Genomic DNA, 18,821 nt, shown 5'->3' with positions numbered 1-18,821 from the left:
TCGAACTGCTAGGTTGGCAGGAGCTGGGACCGAACAACGGGAACTCACCCCATTGCGGGGATTCGAACTGCCGACCTTCTGATCGGCAAGCCCTAGGCTCTGTGGCTTAACCCACAGCATTACCCGCGTCCCACATGTTTGGAAGTACCCTCAATAAATTGAGTCAAACTGTTTTCCTTGAGTTGTCAGATTTTAAGAGCATAGCTTTCCAGAATGTTAAAGATTTCGATCAGGAGTGGTGCCTGCATACAATTGAACTGCCTGTGGTAAAAAGGCAGCTAGATATTGATTGGCTAACAGGGATGTGACCTACAGGTGCACACCATAATTTCTGGAGCATTTTTGCGACAGCTGTTCATTGCAGGGAGGGCAGTTGATAAGCAGAAGGGCAACCCTATAAGTGGATTAATGTACACCTCTTACCTGGCCTGTCTGTATCAAAGGGCTTCCAGGCATGTCCCTCTTCACCGGGATCAAGGCTTAAACCCAACATTCAGGGCTGCAACTGCTCCCTGGCCTAAGATAGATTTCACGGCAAAATATCTCCTTTCTCAAACACTTATTCAATCCTGCTCTGTGTGGCGACATTTGGAGCCTATGTACATCATGTTTCTGTTGGATTGATGACCGCATTATGTGCGATTCCTGTAGGTCAGCTTCCCACCTGGCTGAGCCACATAATATTCTGGTTGGTTAGCTAGTACATTACCGCATCATATTGGCCTTGAGCAATTTCTCTGCCTCAGTTCACCATTAAAAACAAACAAACCAATGTGAGTTATAGTGTGTTGTGAGGGCAAACACAATGAAGGCTATATAACAGGGATGAGGCATCTGTGGTCTTCCAGAATGTGTTGGACTCCAACTCCCATCAGCCCCAACCAGTGTGGCCAGTGGTCGGGGGGGGGGGTGGCAATTGCAATCCGGCCACATCAGGAATGCCATGGGCTAGATACCCGTTGCAGATCAGAAGCACTATGCAAAACTGTCATAAGTGCCTGAAAAATACGAAGTAGGAACTACTGAAAGGTTGCTTTATGGATCATTTTGCAATCAGCACTAGCCTAAATGTATCTTCAAGCTCTTCATATTTGCCTATGGATAAAAGAAAAGTTATACAGTATATGGACTTTAAATTGCATGAAATGAATCTACTTAGTCAAGTTCCAGGAAGCAATTCTCAAAGGCAGTAGAATCCATCCATAGGGTAGCAAATTACAATGGAGACTGCCTAATAGATTATTTCTTTTAAAGTTGTTCCTTGAATGAAGCGGGAGTCTTATGAGACAAATCATTACCTGCTTTCCCCATGATTTCCCTTTTTCCCTTTCATTCTTTCTTTGGTCAGCATGTCAGGCTTCTAAAGAGCAGCTTTGTTTCTATTAGCAGCTTCCAATTTTGCTGTCAAATTTTATTTTGTCATAAGTCCTTACGGGCTACTTAATTGTTTCTGACACTGTTTCTAGCTACATGCAAAAAGCTTCTATGCTCCTTTTAAAAGCAGGAGGAGGAAAAAATCGCTACAGGAGACAAGGCTTTAGATTGGGAAAATGGAAGGGAGAAAGAGGGTGCTTAAATCACCCGCCCACACTTGAGCCTCCTGCTGGCTGTTTCTCCACTTCAGATAATTTAAGCAAACATACTTTTGGAACAGGGACGTGGGTGGCGCTGTGGGTTAAACCACTGAGCCTAGGACTTGCTGATCAGAAGGTTAGTGGTTCGAATCCCCGCGACGGGGTGAGCTCCCGTTGCTCGGTCCCTGCTCCTGCCAACCCAGCAGTTCAAAAGCACATCAAAGTGCAAGTAGATAAATAGGTACCACTGCAGCAGGAAGGTGAACGGCGTTTCTGTGTGCTCTGGTTCGCCAGAAGCGGCTTAGTCATGCTGGCCACATGACCGGAAGCTGTACGCCGGCTCCCTCAGCCAGTAAAGCGAGATGAGTGCCACAACCCCAGAGTCGGCCATGACTGGACCTAATGGTCAGGGGTCCCTTTACCTTTACCTTACTTTTGTAACCTAGGTGTTGTTGTTGTTGTTTAGTCATGTCTGACTCTTGACCCCATGAACCAGAGCCCGCCAGGCACTTCTGTCTTCCACTGCCTCCCACAGTTTGGTCAAATGTAACCTAGGAAGTTACCTTATAAGACCACTGGCCCACCTAGTTCAGTATCGTCTACAATGGACTTCTCCCCATGCTGGCTGGGGCTGAAGGGAATTGTGGCCTGGAAAGACTGGGCTACATGGACTGGCAGCAGCTCTCTACAGTTTCAGGAGTCGCTTCCAGCCAGGAATTGTCCCTGGGACTTTTTGCATGGAAACAAGGTGCTCTACTACTGAGCTCCAACTTTGTTGGGAGCAGCACACAAACGGCCCTCTGATGCTTTGTTACTTTATTAACTTAAAATATTTTAAGGCTGCTTTCTCCCCAACACATAACCTACTCTTAAAAAAAAGTTTAAAATAAGTGCCCCTACATATTGCAGCATCTATCTACCTACCTACCTACCTACCTATCATCTATAAAAGGTGTTCTGGTCAAGACCTGCAATATGATGAAGCCCTGGTGGTGTTAAAAGTGCAGCACTATCATGTTCATAAAGACTTTTATCGTCAGCATAAAGATCTGTGTTTTAATCTGCTGTCTAAGCTCAATAGGCTTGAAGTGAAAATTGCTTCCCATTTTTCATTATAAAAAGTGACAGTGTAACACTTTCCTTTATTACTGGTGTTTAACAGATGACTTGGTTTTTAAGGAGACAATATCCCATTATAATATAGTGTCTTAATTATGTCATAAAAATGGATAAATCATAAAAAGTTAAATTGCGTAGCAAATTTGGTCTTTTGGAGTGGGGGGGGGGGCGGGGAATGCTCTCCTCAGCTTTTGAAGACACCTTCCTTCTTTCCATGGGTCAGTTCACACAACTCTCAGCCAGGGGACCAGCGTAAGTTTGAAGTCTTGGTAGCGGATCTTTCTTCAGCGTCTTGTGTAGAGTCTAATCAGGAAGTGCGCTTCCCATTTGGGAAATGGAAAATGGAAAAGTGTCGCATTACCTTGCTGCTGCTCCTGCCACCACCTACCTGCTCCTGCTGCCGCCACTGTTACTCTGCTGCCACTCTGTGCCCTTGGCAGCACCAATTTCATAGAATCATAGAATCATAGAGTTGGAAGAGACCACAAGGGCCATCGAGTCCAACCCCCTGCCAAGCAGGAAACACCATCAGAGCACTCCTGACATATGGTTGTCAAGCCTCTGCTTAAAGACCTCCAAAGAAGGAGACTCCACCACACTCCTTGGCAGCAAATTCCACTGTCAAACAGCTCTTACTGTCAGGAAGTTCTTCCTAATGTTTAGGTGGAATCTTCTTTCTTGTAGTTTGGAACCATTGCTCCGTGTCCGCTTCTCTGGAGCAGCAGAAAACAACCTTTCTTCCTCCTCTATGTGACATCCTTTTATATATTTGAACATGGCTATCATATCACCCCTTAACCTCCTCTTCTCCAGGCTAAACATGCCCAGCTCCCTTAGCCGTTCCTCATAAGGCATCGTTTCCAGGCCTTTGACCATCTTGGTTGCCCTCCTCTGGACACGTTCCAGTTTGTCAGTGTCCTTCTTGAACTGTGGTGCCCAGAACTGGACACAGTACTCCAGGTGAGGTCTGACCAGAGCAGAATACAGTGGCACTATTACTTCCCTTGATCTAGATGCAATACTCCTATTGATGCAGCCCAGAATTGCATTGGCTTTTTTAGCTGCCGCGTCACACTGTTGGCTCATGTCAAGTTTGTGGTCAACCAAGACTCCTAGATCCTTTTCACATGTACTGCTCTCAAGCCAGGTGTCACCCATCTTGTATTTGTGCCTCTCATTTTTTTTTTTGCCCAAGTGCAAATTACAGGCAAGATGGCACTGATTTTGGATGAGATCTTGTCCCAAATTGCGTGGGGCAATTTCAAGTGAGATCTCATTCCAAATGGACACAGTCTTGCCCAAATCGGTGCCAGTGTTGGTGGTGGCGCTTTTCCACTGCTAGCGGTGGCAGCGGGTCTGGCAGGGCACCCACGGGCATGCTGCCTGGGAGGCTTCTGCTGTCTCAGGCAGTGGCCTCAGCCTGCCTAATGGCTGGGTAAGCTCTGGTTCGAATGATGCTGAATGGAGATACTATGAATTGAACTTAGGACCATGTGCTCTGCCACGGAGCAAAATATCCCTGGGGTATTTCTTTCTACAGGTATCATTTTGTGATTAGTTCATAAAAAATATTCACAATGTTAATGGTATCCTTAAAAATATCACCTTTTAAAAGTTGTAATTGGCCAATCTAGTGATGCAGAATCTGTATTTGATGCAAATATTGATGGTGCAAATATTATACTTTCCTTTTGAGGGGGTGGCTTTTCTCATGGTGGTGAATGTTATTCTTTTCATTAATTAATCTTCTCATGTGGTTGCAAGACTCATAAACAAGGCAGAATATATTCACAACTAAATTACTCCTCTCTGTTTGAATAGCTGTCAGAGGACAGGCCTCTCTTTGTAGAAATGTTCTATTTAAATGACTGTCCTGTCCTTATAGAAAATGAATCTTTGGAAGGGATAAGAGGGCCTTTAAATCGGCCATCAGCACCTAACAGGAGACTGAGCAAGCACATGGTTACAGTCTTCTCCACTATGATGAGATGGATTGTATTTCTGTTTCTAAATTTGCATCTTTACATATAGATATGCATATGAAAATTTATGCAAATATTGTCTTCTTTTTTGGTAGTACATTTCCTCTGTTTTTGGTGATGCAGAAGTGGCAACTCTTAACTTCCACTCTGCATGCCTTTCTCATCAAGTTGGAATTTGTTAGTCCCATTTAGCTGTAAAACACTTTCAGCCAAGTAAATATATGTGTTGTAAATCCCATTGATTTCAATGGTACCTACCTACTTACTCAGACTGCACTTTTAAAGCTTGAACTGACACATTTGTTAGACTGCCTTCTAGCTTCCTCTCTGTATACACCTCAGACCATAATTCCTACCTCGTTGGAAAAGAGTATTTATTTAAAGATGTGATAAAAAAGAGCATTCATTATGTTCTGTGCAGTGGTGGTGGTCAGATACAAATCTCCTAGCAAATGTTTCAAAGTAGAAAACATTTCAAAGTGTTTTTTTTCTTTAAAAAGTGCATTGTCCACCATTTTGGGGGTTCTGAGTAAGAGTTTCCATTCAAAGAAACTGTTAATTATTCTTTTTTTCCCCCTCGTATTCGTATGTGATCTCATTCATCTGTACTGATGAACACCTGTGGGTTGGTTCACGTGACGGAAAGGCAGTCCTTGAGGGATTGAGGTCCTGAACCTTACAAGGCTTTATAGGTCAAAACCAGCATTTTTTATTGAGCCTGGAAGCTAGCATCGGTGTTATGTGTTCAGACTGCCCTATCCCAGTCAACAACTGGGAGGCCGGATTCTGCACCAGCTGCATTTTCCAATTTGACTTCAGAGGCAGCCCAATGTACAGCACATTGCAGTAGTACAACACAGAGGTTACCAGAGCACAGAAGACAGAAGTTAGACTGTCCCTGTCCAGATAGGAGCACAATTGGGCCAAAAGCTGAAGCTGATGGAAGGCCCTCTGTGCCACCAAGACCACTTCAGCCTCAAGTGACCGTTCTTAATGTTCTTGCATTCACACGTATCATTAGACTGTGCATATTAAAAAAGTAGTAGCATTGACTTTGCATGGTTTGCTTATTTGTTTGTATAGTGCCCTTTCCTTCCTCCAAGGAGTCCAGAGAGACATTCATGTCTCATAGTGGCATATGATAAGCTGGAAGGTCACCATGGTCCTTCACAGCATATGAACCTGGATTTCCCACATCCAAGCCCAGCACTCTACTACACTACATTCAGTTTCAATAATCATATTTCCAATAACAGTATGTATACAAATGAATCATCTCCAGAATTCTCCTTAGGCTCATAGGAAGCTCCCAAAGCAACCCTAACAGTTTCCTGCTAAAGGACCTAAATGTATCCTGACAAATTGTTTGCTATAGTGATGCCTCAGGTTTGCTTGCTTGAGAGAGTGCAGCCCAGTGATCACTGTCCAAAACGCAGATTTGGAAAAGGATTAACTGGGATTGACAGTCTTACCTTTTTTCCCCAGCCACATAAATAGAAGAACACAGTTTGAAAATCCTGTTTTGGAAGCAAAGAGGAAGCTACAGCAGCGTGCCATGACCAACGCAGAACTTGGAACCAAGCCTATGCCGGCCCAAGGTTTCCGAGGTACAGTATCATGTCAGTGCACCATATTTAAAACCAAATTAATTCCATTAAATTTTCCAATTCTTATGGCAAAATGATCGATATATAAATATAGAAATGAAACCTCTATTTTTCCACAATTGAGAAGAAAATATGAAAAGAAATGTTACCCTTGAGTTCAGCTCGTGTTCTTAAATTTTCTGTGATGACAAATCCAGCAAAAACATGTTGTAACTGAATCTTCTCCTACAGGGAGCCCCACATTTTGTCATAGTAAACTTTACGGGGGGGGGGGATGATCCTGTATGGGCCAGCCTATATAAGACAAAATAAAAGTTAAATTTCTTAGCTGGTGGGATTCGTTCTTGTGCATGGAAACAGAAAGATCAAATAAAAATAAGTGTATTGGGGTTGCACATTTGAGACCGTAGGAAGCTTTTAAAGTCCAAGAAGCAAGAACCCAAAGAAAAATACAAAGCCCTGAACAATGTGGGTCCAGAATGACACCTGAGCCTTTATATTCCAGTGATCTCAATCACTGAGATCATCCAGAGCTGCTGTTCATTATCTCCCATGCTTCAGACACCAGCTGGCTTCAACTAGAAGTCAGGCCTTTAGCGTTCCTGGTCCCATGCAATGAGATACTCTTCTAGCAAAGATTCAGTGGCCATTCTCTTTTTTTATGCCAACAGGCCTGTTAAGTTCTTCCTTTTTTCAAGATGAGTCAGTCATTTTATGATTATTTTGTATTGCTTTTATGTACCGTACATTTTATTGTATTTGTACATATTATTGTTCACTGCCTTGGTATTTTTTGTGAGTGGGTGATATATAAGATGGTTAAAAGGTAAAGGTACCCCTGCCCGTACGGGCCAGTCGTGACCGACTCTGGGGTTGTGCGCCCATCTCGCTTAAGAGGCCGGGGGCCAGCGCTGTCCGGAGACACTTCCGGGTCACGTGGCCAGCGTGACGAAGCTGCTCTGGTGAGCCAGCACCAGCGCAGCACACAGAAACGCTGTTTACCTTCCCGCTATAAAGTGGTACCTATTTATCTACTTGCACTTAGGGGTGCTTTCGAACTGCTAGGTGGGCAGGAGCTGGGACTGAACAACGGGAGCTCACCCCGCCGCGGGGATTCGAACCGCTGACCACACGATCGGCAAGTCCTAGGCGCTGAGGTTTTACCCACAGCGCCACCCACATCCAAATAAGATGGTTATAAATACAAATAAACTTTCCATAGAAAGAAAGAGGTGGTTTGTGGGTCCTCTGCCCTGTCACCTCAACAAGTAAGTATGCTCAGAGCACCTCACAGTGTGTAGGGGCTCATACTGTCTCTCCTGGTCCAGCTGTAGGACCAAAATGGACAGGACATTAAATATGTGAATGCAGTGAACATGCCTGTTTCCCCCTCTCTTTAACAAGTTTAGCTGCAGCGCCTGGTGAAGGTGCTGCACACTATGATCCTGCCAATCCTCTTCCCCACTAAAACCGCTTGATATTAACCCTAGGAAACTTTCCTTCTGGGGATAATAGCACAAGAAAGGAGACTTTCATCAGGATCTTAGAGTGGGTGGAAAGGGCAGCCCAAACTCTATATTCCATGTTCCTCATCCGGCTCATCGCTTCCCACTCCACAGCTACTATTCTTAAAGGGGGGAAACCAAACACATTAACTGCATTCAAGCATTTAATGTCATCTTTCTTTGGGCCCAGTGATGTACGGTCAACCTGGACAGTGTTCTGTTAGAGCAACTTTACCTCCCATTGAAGCTGGCGGCACCTTCTTAGGGAGCTGTTCCTCACATTTGGAGAACGGTGGCTTTAGAGCCCTGCTTGTTGGGAAGTTATGAGATTAAATATCTTGGTGATGTGGAAACATGCTGGTTAACCATCTATATATGGGTATAGAGATTATTATTTTTTACCTAAGCTTGTAGCCAAAGAATGAGGCTTCTTCTCCTTTATAACAGTAGAAAGCTCCTCATCAACATTACCTAGGCCCAAACTTGTTCACCCGTGCCCAGCGCCTCAGAGGTCTCGCAGTGTGAGTGACCTGTCTCTGTATCGGCGGGACATTGCTGGAGTGTACAGGCTTTATGGTATGTTCAAGTGCTGCTATTTACCCAGGCGGCACTTTTGTAAAACAAGTAGCGAGCTGCATTTTTTTTAAAGGGAAAAAAACCCACCCTTTTCACCTTTCCCCATACCTTTTCTTACACAATAAAGCACAGAACAGAGGCACTGGATGTCAGGTGAGGCCATTTATTTTGCCTGCTGGTCTTTGTCACACTTTACACAGAATCACACTGAAAATTTATGTCAAGGTCACAGAACCGTCTCACAAGTTGTAACTGTTCTCTATCTAATACTAAAACCCTGCTTGCTCACATAATGTGTATGCTTGTGTACACACACACACACACACACTGTGCCTAAATAAGCAAATTCCACTGCTATTTGGAATTATCTTACAAAGCTACTTCAATAAATTTTAAAAATAGAATGACTAACTTTTCTTTTACAACTTGCAACAAACAAACAACTGCAACCTTGTACTCACTCACTTGGGACCAAGTCTTATTGTATTGAATAGGACTTTATTCCAATTAGTCGTGTGCATAGGGTTGCACACTAAGACACTTTAGATAAAGAAACCCTGCCTTTGCTGGTTTTTACCTTCAGTAGAAGATAACTCAGTAATGCTTTTGTTTCACTGGGAAAGCTTGCACTTTTATTTTGCTTTTATTTTCCAAAACTGCCACCCTGTTGCCTGCTGTTGCTTTTGCTGCACTCTGGGGACCCAGTCGTTTTGTTTACAGCACGGCCAAAACATTGTTTGTTTTCTCTTTATGTTGACTGATGTAGAAAAACCGCTCTTCACCCGTGATGCCTCACAACTGAAAGGGACTTTCCTCAGCACCACTCTTAAAAAAAGCAATATGGGCTTTGGATTTACCATCATTGGTGGGGATGAGCCCGATGAGTTTCTCCAGGTGAAGAGTGTCATTCCTGATGGGCCTGCAGCACAGGATGCCAAAATGGAAACAGGTAAGTCGGAGGCTTTCCTTAATTTAGAGGAGGATGGCTTAAACTTAGCACCCATTGTTATTTTCCAATTGCTATCGGTGGCCTGTGTGTACACTAGACCTTTACACACACAGAGCAACCAGTCAGATTGTTCTTTCTCTGTTCAGACATTCCTACAGAGTGATTGCCCCTCTTCTGTTTATTTGGTCTGTAGGACTGGCTAACTTCAAATTCAGACAGGCGAGAGAGCACTATGTTTTGATCAAGCAAGAGGTTGAAAATGGATCAATTCATTCTTGCTTTCTTGGGGAATAAGTGTATTTGGGAGGTAGCAACTTTATTTAACAGATGTGTGTTTATTTTACACTTTCAGTAATAATATCTAGAGGTCATAGTCCAGCAAGTCACAAGAGTGCCAGATTTCAAATGGCACTTGGACGTATTTCCACTTCTATATTCAGTCATGCGAAGTGTGTGCATTTATGCTTTGCTAGGTCACAGCTTAATGCTTTGTAGAGTTCCAAGTCTGTTCTTAGCCATCCTGTTTGATATGTGAAAGGAAGAGGCGTTTCAGATCCAAGGTACGACTGTACTTGAAATTGAGTCTTGAAGATAACATGGAAAGAGGTCACTGTGCCTGTGGACCAATTGCATTTGCTCCACTTCTACTTCCTTCTGAGTTCACGGTCACCAGATATTTTTCCTGAATCTAGTTTTCCACACCAGCTTTGCTGTTTCATTACTAAGAGTGCTCCAGATTGTTGGCGTTACATATTCCCTAGCCTTCGTGATTTATGGGGAACTGTTATCTGATGGTGTCTCGCAGATCTGTATCTTTGTTTCTGTTGTATACTGGATATTGTTATCTTGTTGTTTCGGTACTCTGAATTCTGAACATGGAACAGAAGTAAACTGGATATAAAAGCAGACAAGTTTCAAAGTGCTCAGCATAATATCATAATGATATCATAAGGCTTGTATCTACAAGCAGAGATTTATGTTATACATGGACTTTTCACTCACATAAGCAAATTGTTACAGCAGGATTGGGCAAGATTTGAAAAAGAGGATGCTATGAGAAAAAATATGAGCATATATAGGCATTGTGTTGCAATGGAATTAATGCAAAATGGGTCCTTTCCTAGAGCACATAGTGAAATGCAGTCGTGTGTTGCCTAAAATATATTTGGAGATTTGATTGTGTTTAAGACTCTACCAAGCACACCCATAACTTCAGAAACATTTGATATTATGAGACTAACATAACAGAGTCTTGTTGTTTCTGATTTTTCATGGCACCCTTTGTCATATCTACTACACATGAATATGCTGTGTAAAAGTAGCTCTTGCGTAAACCACCTTAAGTCCTTCCTTTCTTTTTTCACTGTTGTATTTGTAGAGAGATTCCTATGACAACCATTTACAACCATTATGATCGTACAATGGACAATCGTAACATCAGATTTTTTGAGAAATTCAAATTCTTACATTCCTCAAATGAAGTTACTCACTAAACCCTGGTCTCAGCTCATATTAAGATGACCTTGCAGGAACAAGGGACTTCATAGCCCTGGTGTTCATCTTTTTAAAAATTAATATTTCTGTTTTACTTCACAGTAATTCTATCACTTTCATTCAATCTGAGCTTTCTCCAGTGCCAAGATAATACCTGTATATTCCCATTTATGTTAAACAAAATCTCTGGATAAGGTATTTTCTTGTATTTCAGAGTTATTGAATTCAAATCCTCTTGAGGCTTCAGTTTTATTGCATTTTCTTCTGAGCTTCCCCCCTTCCCCCGCCTTCCTTTCTGAGCTAGGCAGATCTCTATATTTTCTGCATGCTGTTGAAAACCTTAGATAAGCCACAGTTTCAAATAAGATTTCAAATATTGCAGAGCTCAGGACTTTCTTGGTTTGTGATGAAAAATAATGGGATATGAATAAAGAGCAAAATATCATAAAATGGGCATTGGTTTGGGACCTATCTAGAAGAGTTTAAATTTGCAGGAAGAAAGCTAATCTTCAAATAAAAGCTTCAGTGTTCCATCAATATGTGTGCTTCTGGAGGCAAGTATTACTTACAGTCACTAAAATAACATTGCCTGTTTATTTCCATTGTTCCATTGCCGGTTTCCCTTATCTTTCCCCCTTATCTTCACCTTTTCTCCGTGAAAAGTTGCCTTCATTTGTTCACGTCTCTACATTATTCCATTGCTATGCTATTCAGTTGTTCTTCGGTATAGACTTCTACTTTCTATCTTTCTGTCTGATATACTTTGATTCCGTTCTTATTCTAATTGCTGCTTTCACCCCAGTTGTTTATTGAGCCTGTGGGCACTCTGATGATCTTTGTTGTTGTTTAGTCGTTTAGTCGTGTCCGACTCTTCGTGACCCCATGGACCAGAGCACGCCAGGCCCTCCTGTCTTCCACTGCCTCCCGCAGTTTGGTCAGACTCATGTTTGTAGCTTCGAAGACACTATCCATCCATCTCGTCCTCTGTCGTCCCCTTCTCCTTGTGCCCTCCATCTTTCCCAACATCAGGGTCTTTTCCAGGGAGTCTTCTCTTCTCATGAGGTGGCCAAAGTATTGGAGCCTCAGCTTCACGATCTGTCCTTCCAGTGAGCACTCAGGGCTGATTTCCTTAAGAATGGATCGGTTTGTTCTTCTTGCAGTCCATGGGACTCTCAAGAGTCTCCTCCAGCACCATAATTCAAAGGAATCAATTCTTCGGCGATCTGCCTTCTTTATGGTCCAGCTCTTGCTTCCATACATCACTACTGGGAAAACCATAGCTTTTACTATACGGACCTTTGTTGGCAAGGTGATGTCTCTACTTTTTAAGATGCTGTCTAGGTTTGTCATTGCTTTCCTCCCAAGAAGCAGGCGTCTCTTAATTTCGTGGCTGCTGTCACCATCTGCAGTGATCATGGAGCCCAAGAAAGTAAAATCTCTCACTGCCTCCATTTCTTCTCCTTCTATTTGCCAGGAGGTGATGGGACCAGTGGCCATGATCTTCGTTTTTTTGATGTTGAGCTTCAGACCATATTTTGCGCTCTCCTCTTTCACCCTCAATAAAAGCTTCTTTAATTCCTCCTCACTTTCTGCCATCAAGGTTGTGTCATCTGCATATCTGAGGTTGTTGATATTTCTTCCGGCAATCTTAATTCCGGCTTCGGATTCATCCAGCCCAGCCTTTCGCATGATGAATTCTGCATATAAGTTAAATAAGCAGGGAGACAATATACAGCCTTGTCGTACTCCTTTCCCAATTTTGAACCAATCAGTTGTTCCATATCCAGTTCTAACTGTAGCTTCTTGTCCCACATAGATTTCTCAGGAGACAGATGAGGTGATCAGGCACTCCCATTTCTTTAAGAACTTGCCATAGTTTGCTGTGGTCGACACAGTCAAAGGCTTTTGCATAGTCAATGAAGCAGAAGTAGATGTATTTCTGGAACTCTCTAGCTTTCTCCATAATCCAGCGCATGTTTGCAATTTGGTCTCTGGTTCCTCTGCCTCTTCTAAATCCAGCTTGCACTTCTGGGAGTTCTCAGTCCACATACTGCTTGAGCCTTTCTTGTAGAATTTTAAGCATAACCTTGCTAGCGTGTGAAATGAGTGAAATTGTGCGGTAGTTGGAGCATTCTTTGGCACTGCCCTTCTTTGGGATTGGGATGTAGACTGATCTTCTCCAATCCTCTGGCCACTGCTGAGTTTTCCAAACTTGCTGGCATATTGAGTGTAGCACCTTAACAGCATCATCTTTTAAAATTTTAAATAGTTCAGCTGGAATACCATCACTTCCACTGGCCTTGTTATTTGCAGTGCTTTCTAAGGCCCATTTAACTTCACTCTCCAGGATGTCTAGCTCAAGGTCAGCAACCCCACTACCTGGGGTGTACGAGACATCCATATCTTTCTGGTATAATTCCTCTGTGTATTCTTGCCACCTCTTCTTGATGTCTTCTGCTTCTGTTAGGTCCTTACCACTTTTGTCCTTTATTATGGTAATCTTTGAACGAAATGTTCCTTTCATATCTCCAATTTTCTTGAACAGATCTCTGGTTCTTCTCATTCTGTTGTTTTCCTCTATTTCTTTGCATTGCTCATTTAAGAAGGCCTTCTTATCTCTCCTTGCTATTTTTTGGAAATCTGCATTCAATTTCCTGTATCTTTCTCTATCTCCCTCGCATTTTGCTTGCTTTCTCCTCCCCGCTATTTGTAAGGCCTCGTTGGACAGCCACTTTGCTTTCTTGCATTTCCTTTTCATTGGGATGGTTTTCGTTGCTGCCTCCTGTATAATGTTGCGAGTCTCCATCCATAGTTCTTCAGGCACTCTGTCCAGCAGATCTAAATCCTTAAACCTGTTCCTCACTTCCACTGTGTATTCATAAGGGATTTGATTTAGATTGTATCTTACCAGCCCAGTGGTTTTTCCTACTTTCTTCAGTTTAAGCTTGAATTTTGCTATAAGAAGCTGATGATCTGAGCCACAGTCAGCTCCAGGTCTTGTTTTTGCTGACTGTATCGAGCTTCTCCATCTTTGGCTGCAGAGAATATAATCAATCTGATTTCGATGCTTCCCATCTGGTGATGTCCACGTGTAGAGTCGTCTCTTGTGTTGTTGGAAAAGTGTGTTTGTGATGACCAGCTTGTTCTCTTGACAGAACTCTATTAGCCTTTGCCCTGCTTCATTTTGCTCTCCAAGGCCAAACTTGCCAGTTGTTCCTTTTATCTCTTGGTTCCCTACTTTAGCATTCCAATCTCCTATAATGAGAAGAACATCCTTCTTTGGTGTCTGATGATCTTTATTACAACTCAATTCTAGAACAGTTCTGTGTGCACAACAATGTGTGTGCCTCCTTGCATCTGCTCAAGGCCTTTGAGCCTGGTCCCAGAAATTGTTGTGCACACAGAACTGTTCTGATGATCTTTATTACAACTCAATTCTAGAACAGTTCTGTGTGCACAACAATTTCTGGGACCAGGCTCAAAGGCCTTGAGCAGTTCTGTGTGCACAACAATTTCTGGGACCAGGCTCAAAGGCCTTGAGCAGATGCAAGGAGGCAAGTGGAAGTCTTGGGAACTTGCAGTGGCTACTGCCTAGTCAAGGCCAGAGTGTCACATAAACATTTCCCTAGTGGACCAGTTAAGGTGGCAGGAGGACTAGGAGATTTGACTTGCCAACAAAGACAGGCTGCATTTCTGTTTATTAAAAAATATATACCAGCCAGAACATAACACGCTTTTGTCTGTCTCTCTGTGTGTTTTAGACTCTCTTTTCTGCCCCACTAACCCCAGCACCAAACATAGATCAGGCAAGTATCACAAAATGTCTCTGGCCTTCACTGTGATCAGTTGGCTGTGCTACTGCACCAGCTACATTTGGCATGCCCTCCTCTGTGGCCAGGAGTGCCTTTTCCTAGCTTTACCTGGTTTGCCAGCTACAGCTGTTGTGTGTTGAGGTCCCCAAGCCAGCCCCTAAATAAATCACAATTCACACAGAATTTTTGTTTAAGGTTTTTGGCATAATTTTGGCCACAACTTTATTAAAATATATAATGTGAGTGGTTGCTTAGGCATTGGTTACGACTATCTGTTCCCGCCCCGGGACAGAACTGATTTCCGGACACCAACGGAAGCCAGTAAGAGAAAACAATATTGGGGAGAAATGGAGCTGAGCCACAGGCCCTCACCTCTCCCCGCATGCTCCCCAGGGCTTGCCGGCCCTAGCCCCATTCCAGGGATTCGGACGAAATCGTGGCAAGCCCCTGGATTCCTTTAACGGAATTCCTTTGCAGCAGCAGCATCGGAGGGGCAGGCACAGCCAACCCTTACCTCTCCATTCAACCAAATTTTAACCAATGCCTAACCGCAACCTTACAAGTTGTGACGATTTGCTATGCAGTAGGCAAAAACCAAATGGCACCAGCCAATCTGCCAAATGGACAAAATTCCTACCAGGCCCCCGCTCCAAAAGCAGACGACCCCATGACAGGCATAGCAAGGTCAAACGCAACAGCCCTAAATTGGGGAGGGTGGGTGGGCGATCTGATGCACGCAGCAAAAGAGAACGCACCACGCTGCGTGCAAAGAATATATAACCTTCAGGCCAAGCCACAAATGGTAACATCAAAATCTCTCCAACAACCCAAGATAGCCCAATCACAGTCATGGGCATCCAAACGGTCCTGCTAGACTCCACCGTGACACGTGCTCTCCTTGAAGGAGAACACACTTTCCTAGACAAGAGTAGCCTGGCCATGGTAGTCAATGCATTGGTAGCCTTGAGGCTGGATTATTGCAGTGCATTCTATGTTGCTGCTCTGGGAGTTCCAGCTGGTGCAGAATGCAGAGGGTAGTCTGCTGATGAGGGAACATGGCCACCAGCATCCATTATGTCCACCCATTTGCTACCAAGCCATGTTTGAAATTCTTGTATTAATTGAGAAAGCTCCAGACAACTTAGATCCATTGTACCTTAGATACAGTGGTGCCTCGCAAGACGAAATTAATCCATTCCGTGAGGCTCTTCATATAGCGGTTTTTTCGTCTTGCGAAGCAAGCCCATTGACAGCTTAGCGGATTAGCGCTATTAGCGGTTTAGCGGCTTTTAGCGGATCAGCTGATAAGCGGCTTAGGGCTTAGGAAAAGGGGGGGGAGGGGAAAAACCCCGCAGGAACTCGCAAGGCATTTTCGTCTTGCGAAGCATGCCCATAGGGAAATTCGTTTTGCGAAGCACCTCCAAAACGGAATACCCTTTCGTCTAGCGGGTTTTCCGTCTTGCGAGGCGTTTGTCTTGCGGGGCACCACTGTACTTACATGAAACCTTAAATCCCAGTTTGACCACTGACATAATGTCACGGTGTTCCATTGCACCAGAAGCAGTTTAGTCATGCTGACCCCATGACCCAGAAAGCTGTCTGTGGACAAACGCCGGCTCCCCCGGACTGAACACCACAACCCCATAGTCGCCTTTGGCTAGACTTAACCATACAGGGGTCCTTTACCTTACCTTACCTTACTGTACCTTTCCCATGTTTAGGAGCATCTTTTGGTCAATCTTTTGGTGAGGCTTGTTTGAGAGTGACATGAAACAGAGCCTTTAATGCAGGGGTAGGCAACCTAAGGCTCGGGGGCCGGATGCGGCCCAATCGCCTTCTCAATCCGGCCCGCGGACGGTCCGGGAATCAGAATGTTCTTACATGAGTAGAATGTGTCCTTTTATTTAAAATGCATCTCTGGGTTATTTGTGGGGCCTGCCTGGTGATATAATATAAATAAATACCGCAATATAAAGGAATATATCACTTCCCTAGATTACAGGACCTAGACTATTGTTGCAAATGGCTTAATGTGTTTCTGCACATAAAAAGTGATGTCTTCTTGTTATGTCATTGTATTTTGTGTGATAAACAAAATAAGAATGTTATTAATAGTTGATTCATTGTGCTGGAATAATATTTGCAGAGTTGGTAGAACTGAACAATTTTTTTTTAAAAATCATCTTCCATAACGAACCCTCTTATGCTTTATTTAAAACTCTGAGAATGGCCCTAAACATTTTTTTTTTTTGATAGTTGCACTTTCTTTCTGATAAATCATGCAACACACAAAGTAGTCAATTGGTGTTAAGATCTAATAATATACATTATTCACCTTCTGGCCTGTACTGGCTGGGGATACATATTTCTTGTAATAATTTCCTCTGTGTGTTAACATTCTGGAGAAGCAGTGTGTGTTCTTACTTGATTATGTGTGTTAAAAAAAGCATGGTTGGTGATGATTCAGATCAGATATGGTCCATAGAGTGTTTTGATCTTTCTTGCAATACTGGGGGAAAACAGACGTTTATCCTCATTCTTTTGATCAGAGCTTGTTCTAAGAAAGGAATGGCTTGTTTATTTTTGTGACTTATATACCATTTAAAATAACCAAATCCATAAAATTACAGTAATAAGATGACAAGCCAAAGGTAAATGCATAATATAAACATGCTGTTTTAAAAAATCCAGTAAATGTTAAGCAAAGCATCAACACAGAAAAACCAATCAGTGTGATCAGATAATCAAGAGGCGGGGAAAATCTGATGAAACAAGTATGTTTTCAGAAGTTTAAAGCCTGCCGCAGTAGCTGCCTCCCAAATTTCATGAGGAAGGGTGTTCCAGAGGGTCCCTACTGAGAAGGCCCACTTTTAGGATAGAGCCTGCTCTGAAGTTTGTAGGGATCTACAAAAATTTGCACTAAAGTGCTGATGAATTTTCACAAGAACTTAAAATAAAATAATCCTCAAACTGTTATGGAAATGCGGAAAACTGAAGTCAAGATTGGAAAAACGAGAAACTGAAATTGAAATATTTGTCTATCCTTAGTCAGAAATCCTTCCAACCAGAAAACCAGGCTGTTTTCACAGTTTCTGAAGTAATGGCAGAGAATGCGATTTCATCTTCATTTTTTAAATACAGTCATACCTCATGTTGCGTTAGGTTCATCTTGCGTCTTTTCAGCTTGTGAATGCGGCAACCCCGGAAGTGTATACGTCCAGGTTTTGCCGCACGCACAGAAACGTTTTGCGCACTTCGCACATGCACAGAAGCGCCTATCTAGTTGTGGACTTTTTGGGGTGCGAACGGCACCCCGGAACAGATCGTGTCCGCAACTAGAGGTACCACTGTAAAGTGGCATTATTGTGGTGTCATCTACATGGAGGATCAACCCATACCATCTTTCAGTGTGATAGGCCATTTTAGACCCCTTCTGTGAGATCCTACAAAACATAACATGATATGGAGCTTGTTCATTTATTTCTTACCTTCTTCATAGCACCAACCATGCAGCTGTCTAGCCTTAACTGGGCCTGGCATGCTGCAGACGGGACGTTTTATAGCCCTTCCAAGCTGTCATGATTTCAGCCCCCGCTGCAAGAAAGCCTGGAAGACCATAGCCCTGTGAGCTCTTATGAGGCAGTTGCGGGGGGCGGGGGGGGACTCTAATGAAAAGCATAGCTGACATCTCTTTGGTTTTCTGTTTGCACAGGATGACAAAAATCTCCAAATTGGAAATGGTAGTTGTCACAATTTAATTTCCCAGTTGATTCACTATTGACAAATTATGTGTATTGTTTCACTACATGAGGTATCAGGAGAGTGAAAGGATCTGGTGGTCTTGTATAACCAAATGACAATCAAATGAGACTTCATAATGATGTATAAAGATTAATAGCCTAGAACTGTCTTTTGAAAATGTATCATTTCAGCATTCCATCTTTGGTTTCAACTTAATGGTACTGCATTTTTACATGTTGTTATTTTATGATATAACCCCCCACCCCATCGTACTTCTCCAGCATATACTTTTTATCAAGTAGGCAGACTTCTATCTTTAAACCAATTGCAAGTCTCTAAGTTGAAAGTATGTGGACCTCCACTAATAATAATAATAATAATAATAATAATAATAATAATAATAATAATTGCACTTGTTGTTGGCAACCACCTTTCTCAAGATACAGCTGTGGCTGTGGAGAC

The 18,821-nt window shown here is 43.0% G+C and overlaps 1 protein-coding gene across 18 annotated transcripts in view; it reads left to right on the top strand.

Moving 5' to 3' along the window:
• Positions 1-18,821, top strand: part of MAGI2 (membrane associated guanylate kinase, WW and PDZ domain containing 2) — a 618,641-nt gene that overhangs the window by 458,203 nt on the left and 141,617 nt on the right. For 12 of the 18 annotated variants that reach the window (XM_079993549.1, XM_079993551.1, XM_079993548.1 and 9 more), the window contains 3 exons: positions 6,161-6,282; positions 8,235-8,363; positions 9,130-9,312. In XM_079993549.1, the coding sequence (XP_079849675.1) occupies positions 6,161-6,282; positions 8,235-8,363; positions 9,130-9,312 (434 nt within the window). The remainder of the gene's footprint in view (positions 1-6,160; positions 6,283-8,234; positions 8,364-9,129; positions 9,313-18,821) is intronic. The other 6 variants (XM_079993554.1, XM_079993538.1, XM_079993539.1 and 3 more) reach the window with 2 other exon arrangements.

Source organism: Podarcis cretensis, assembly GCF_951804945.1.
Source record: "Podarcis cretensis genome assembly, chromosome: 10".
In the NCBI taxonomy this organism is placed as follows: domain Eukaryota; kingdom Metazoa; phylum Chordata; class Lepidosauria; order Squamata; family Lacertidae; genus Podarcis; species Podarcis cretensis.
Note: the sequence above shows the minus strand (reverse complement) of the source record. Positions and strands in the feature narration are given on the sequence as shown.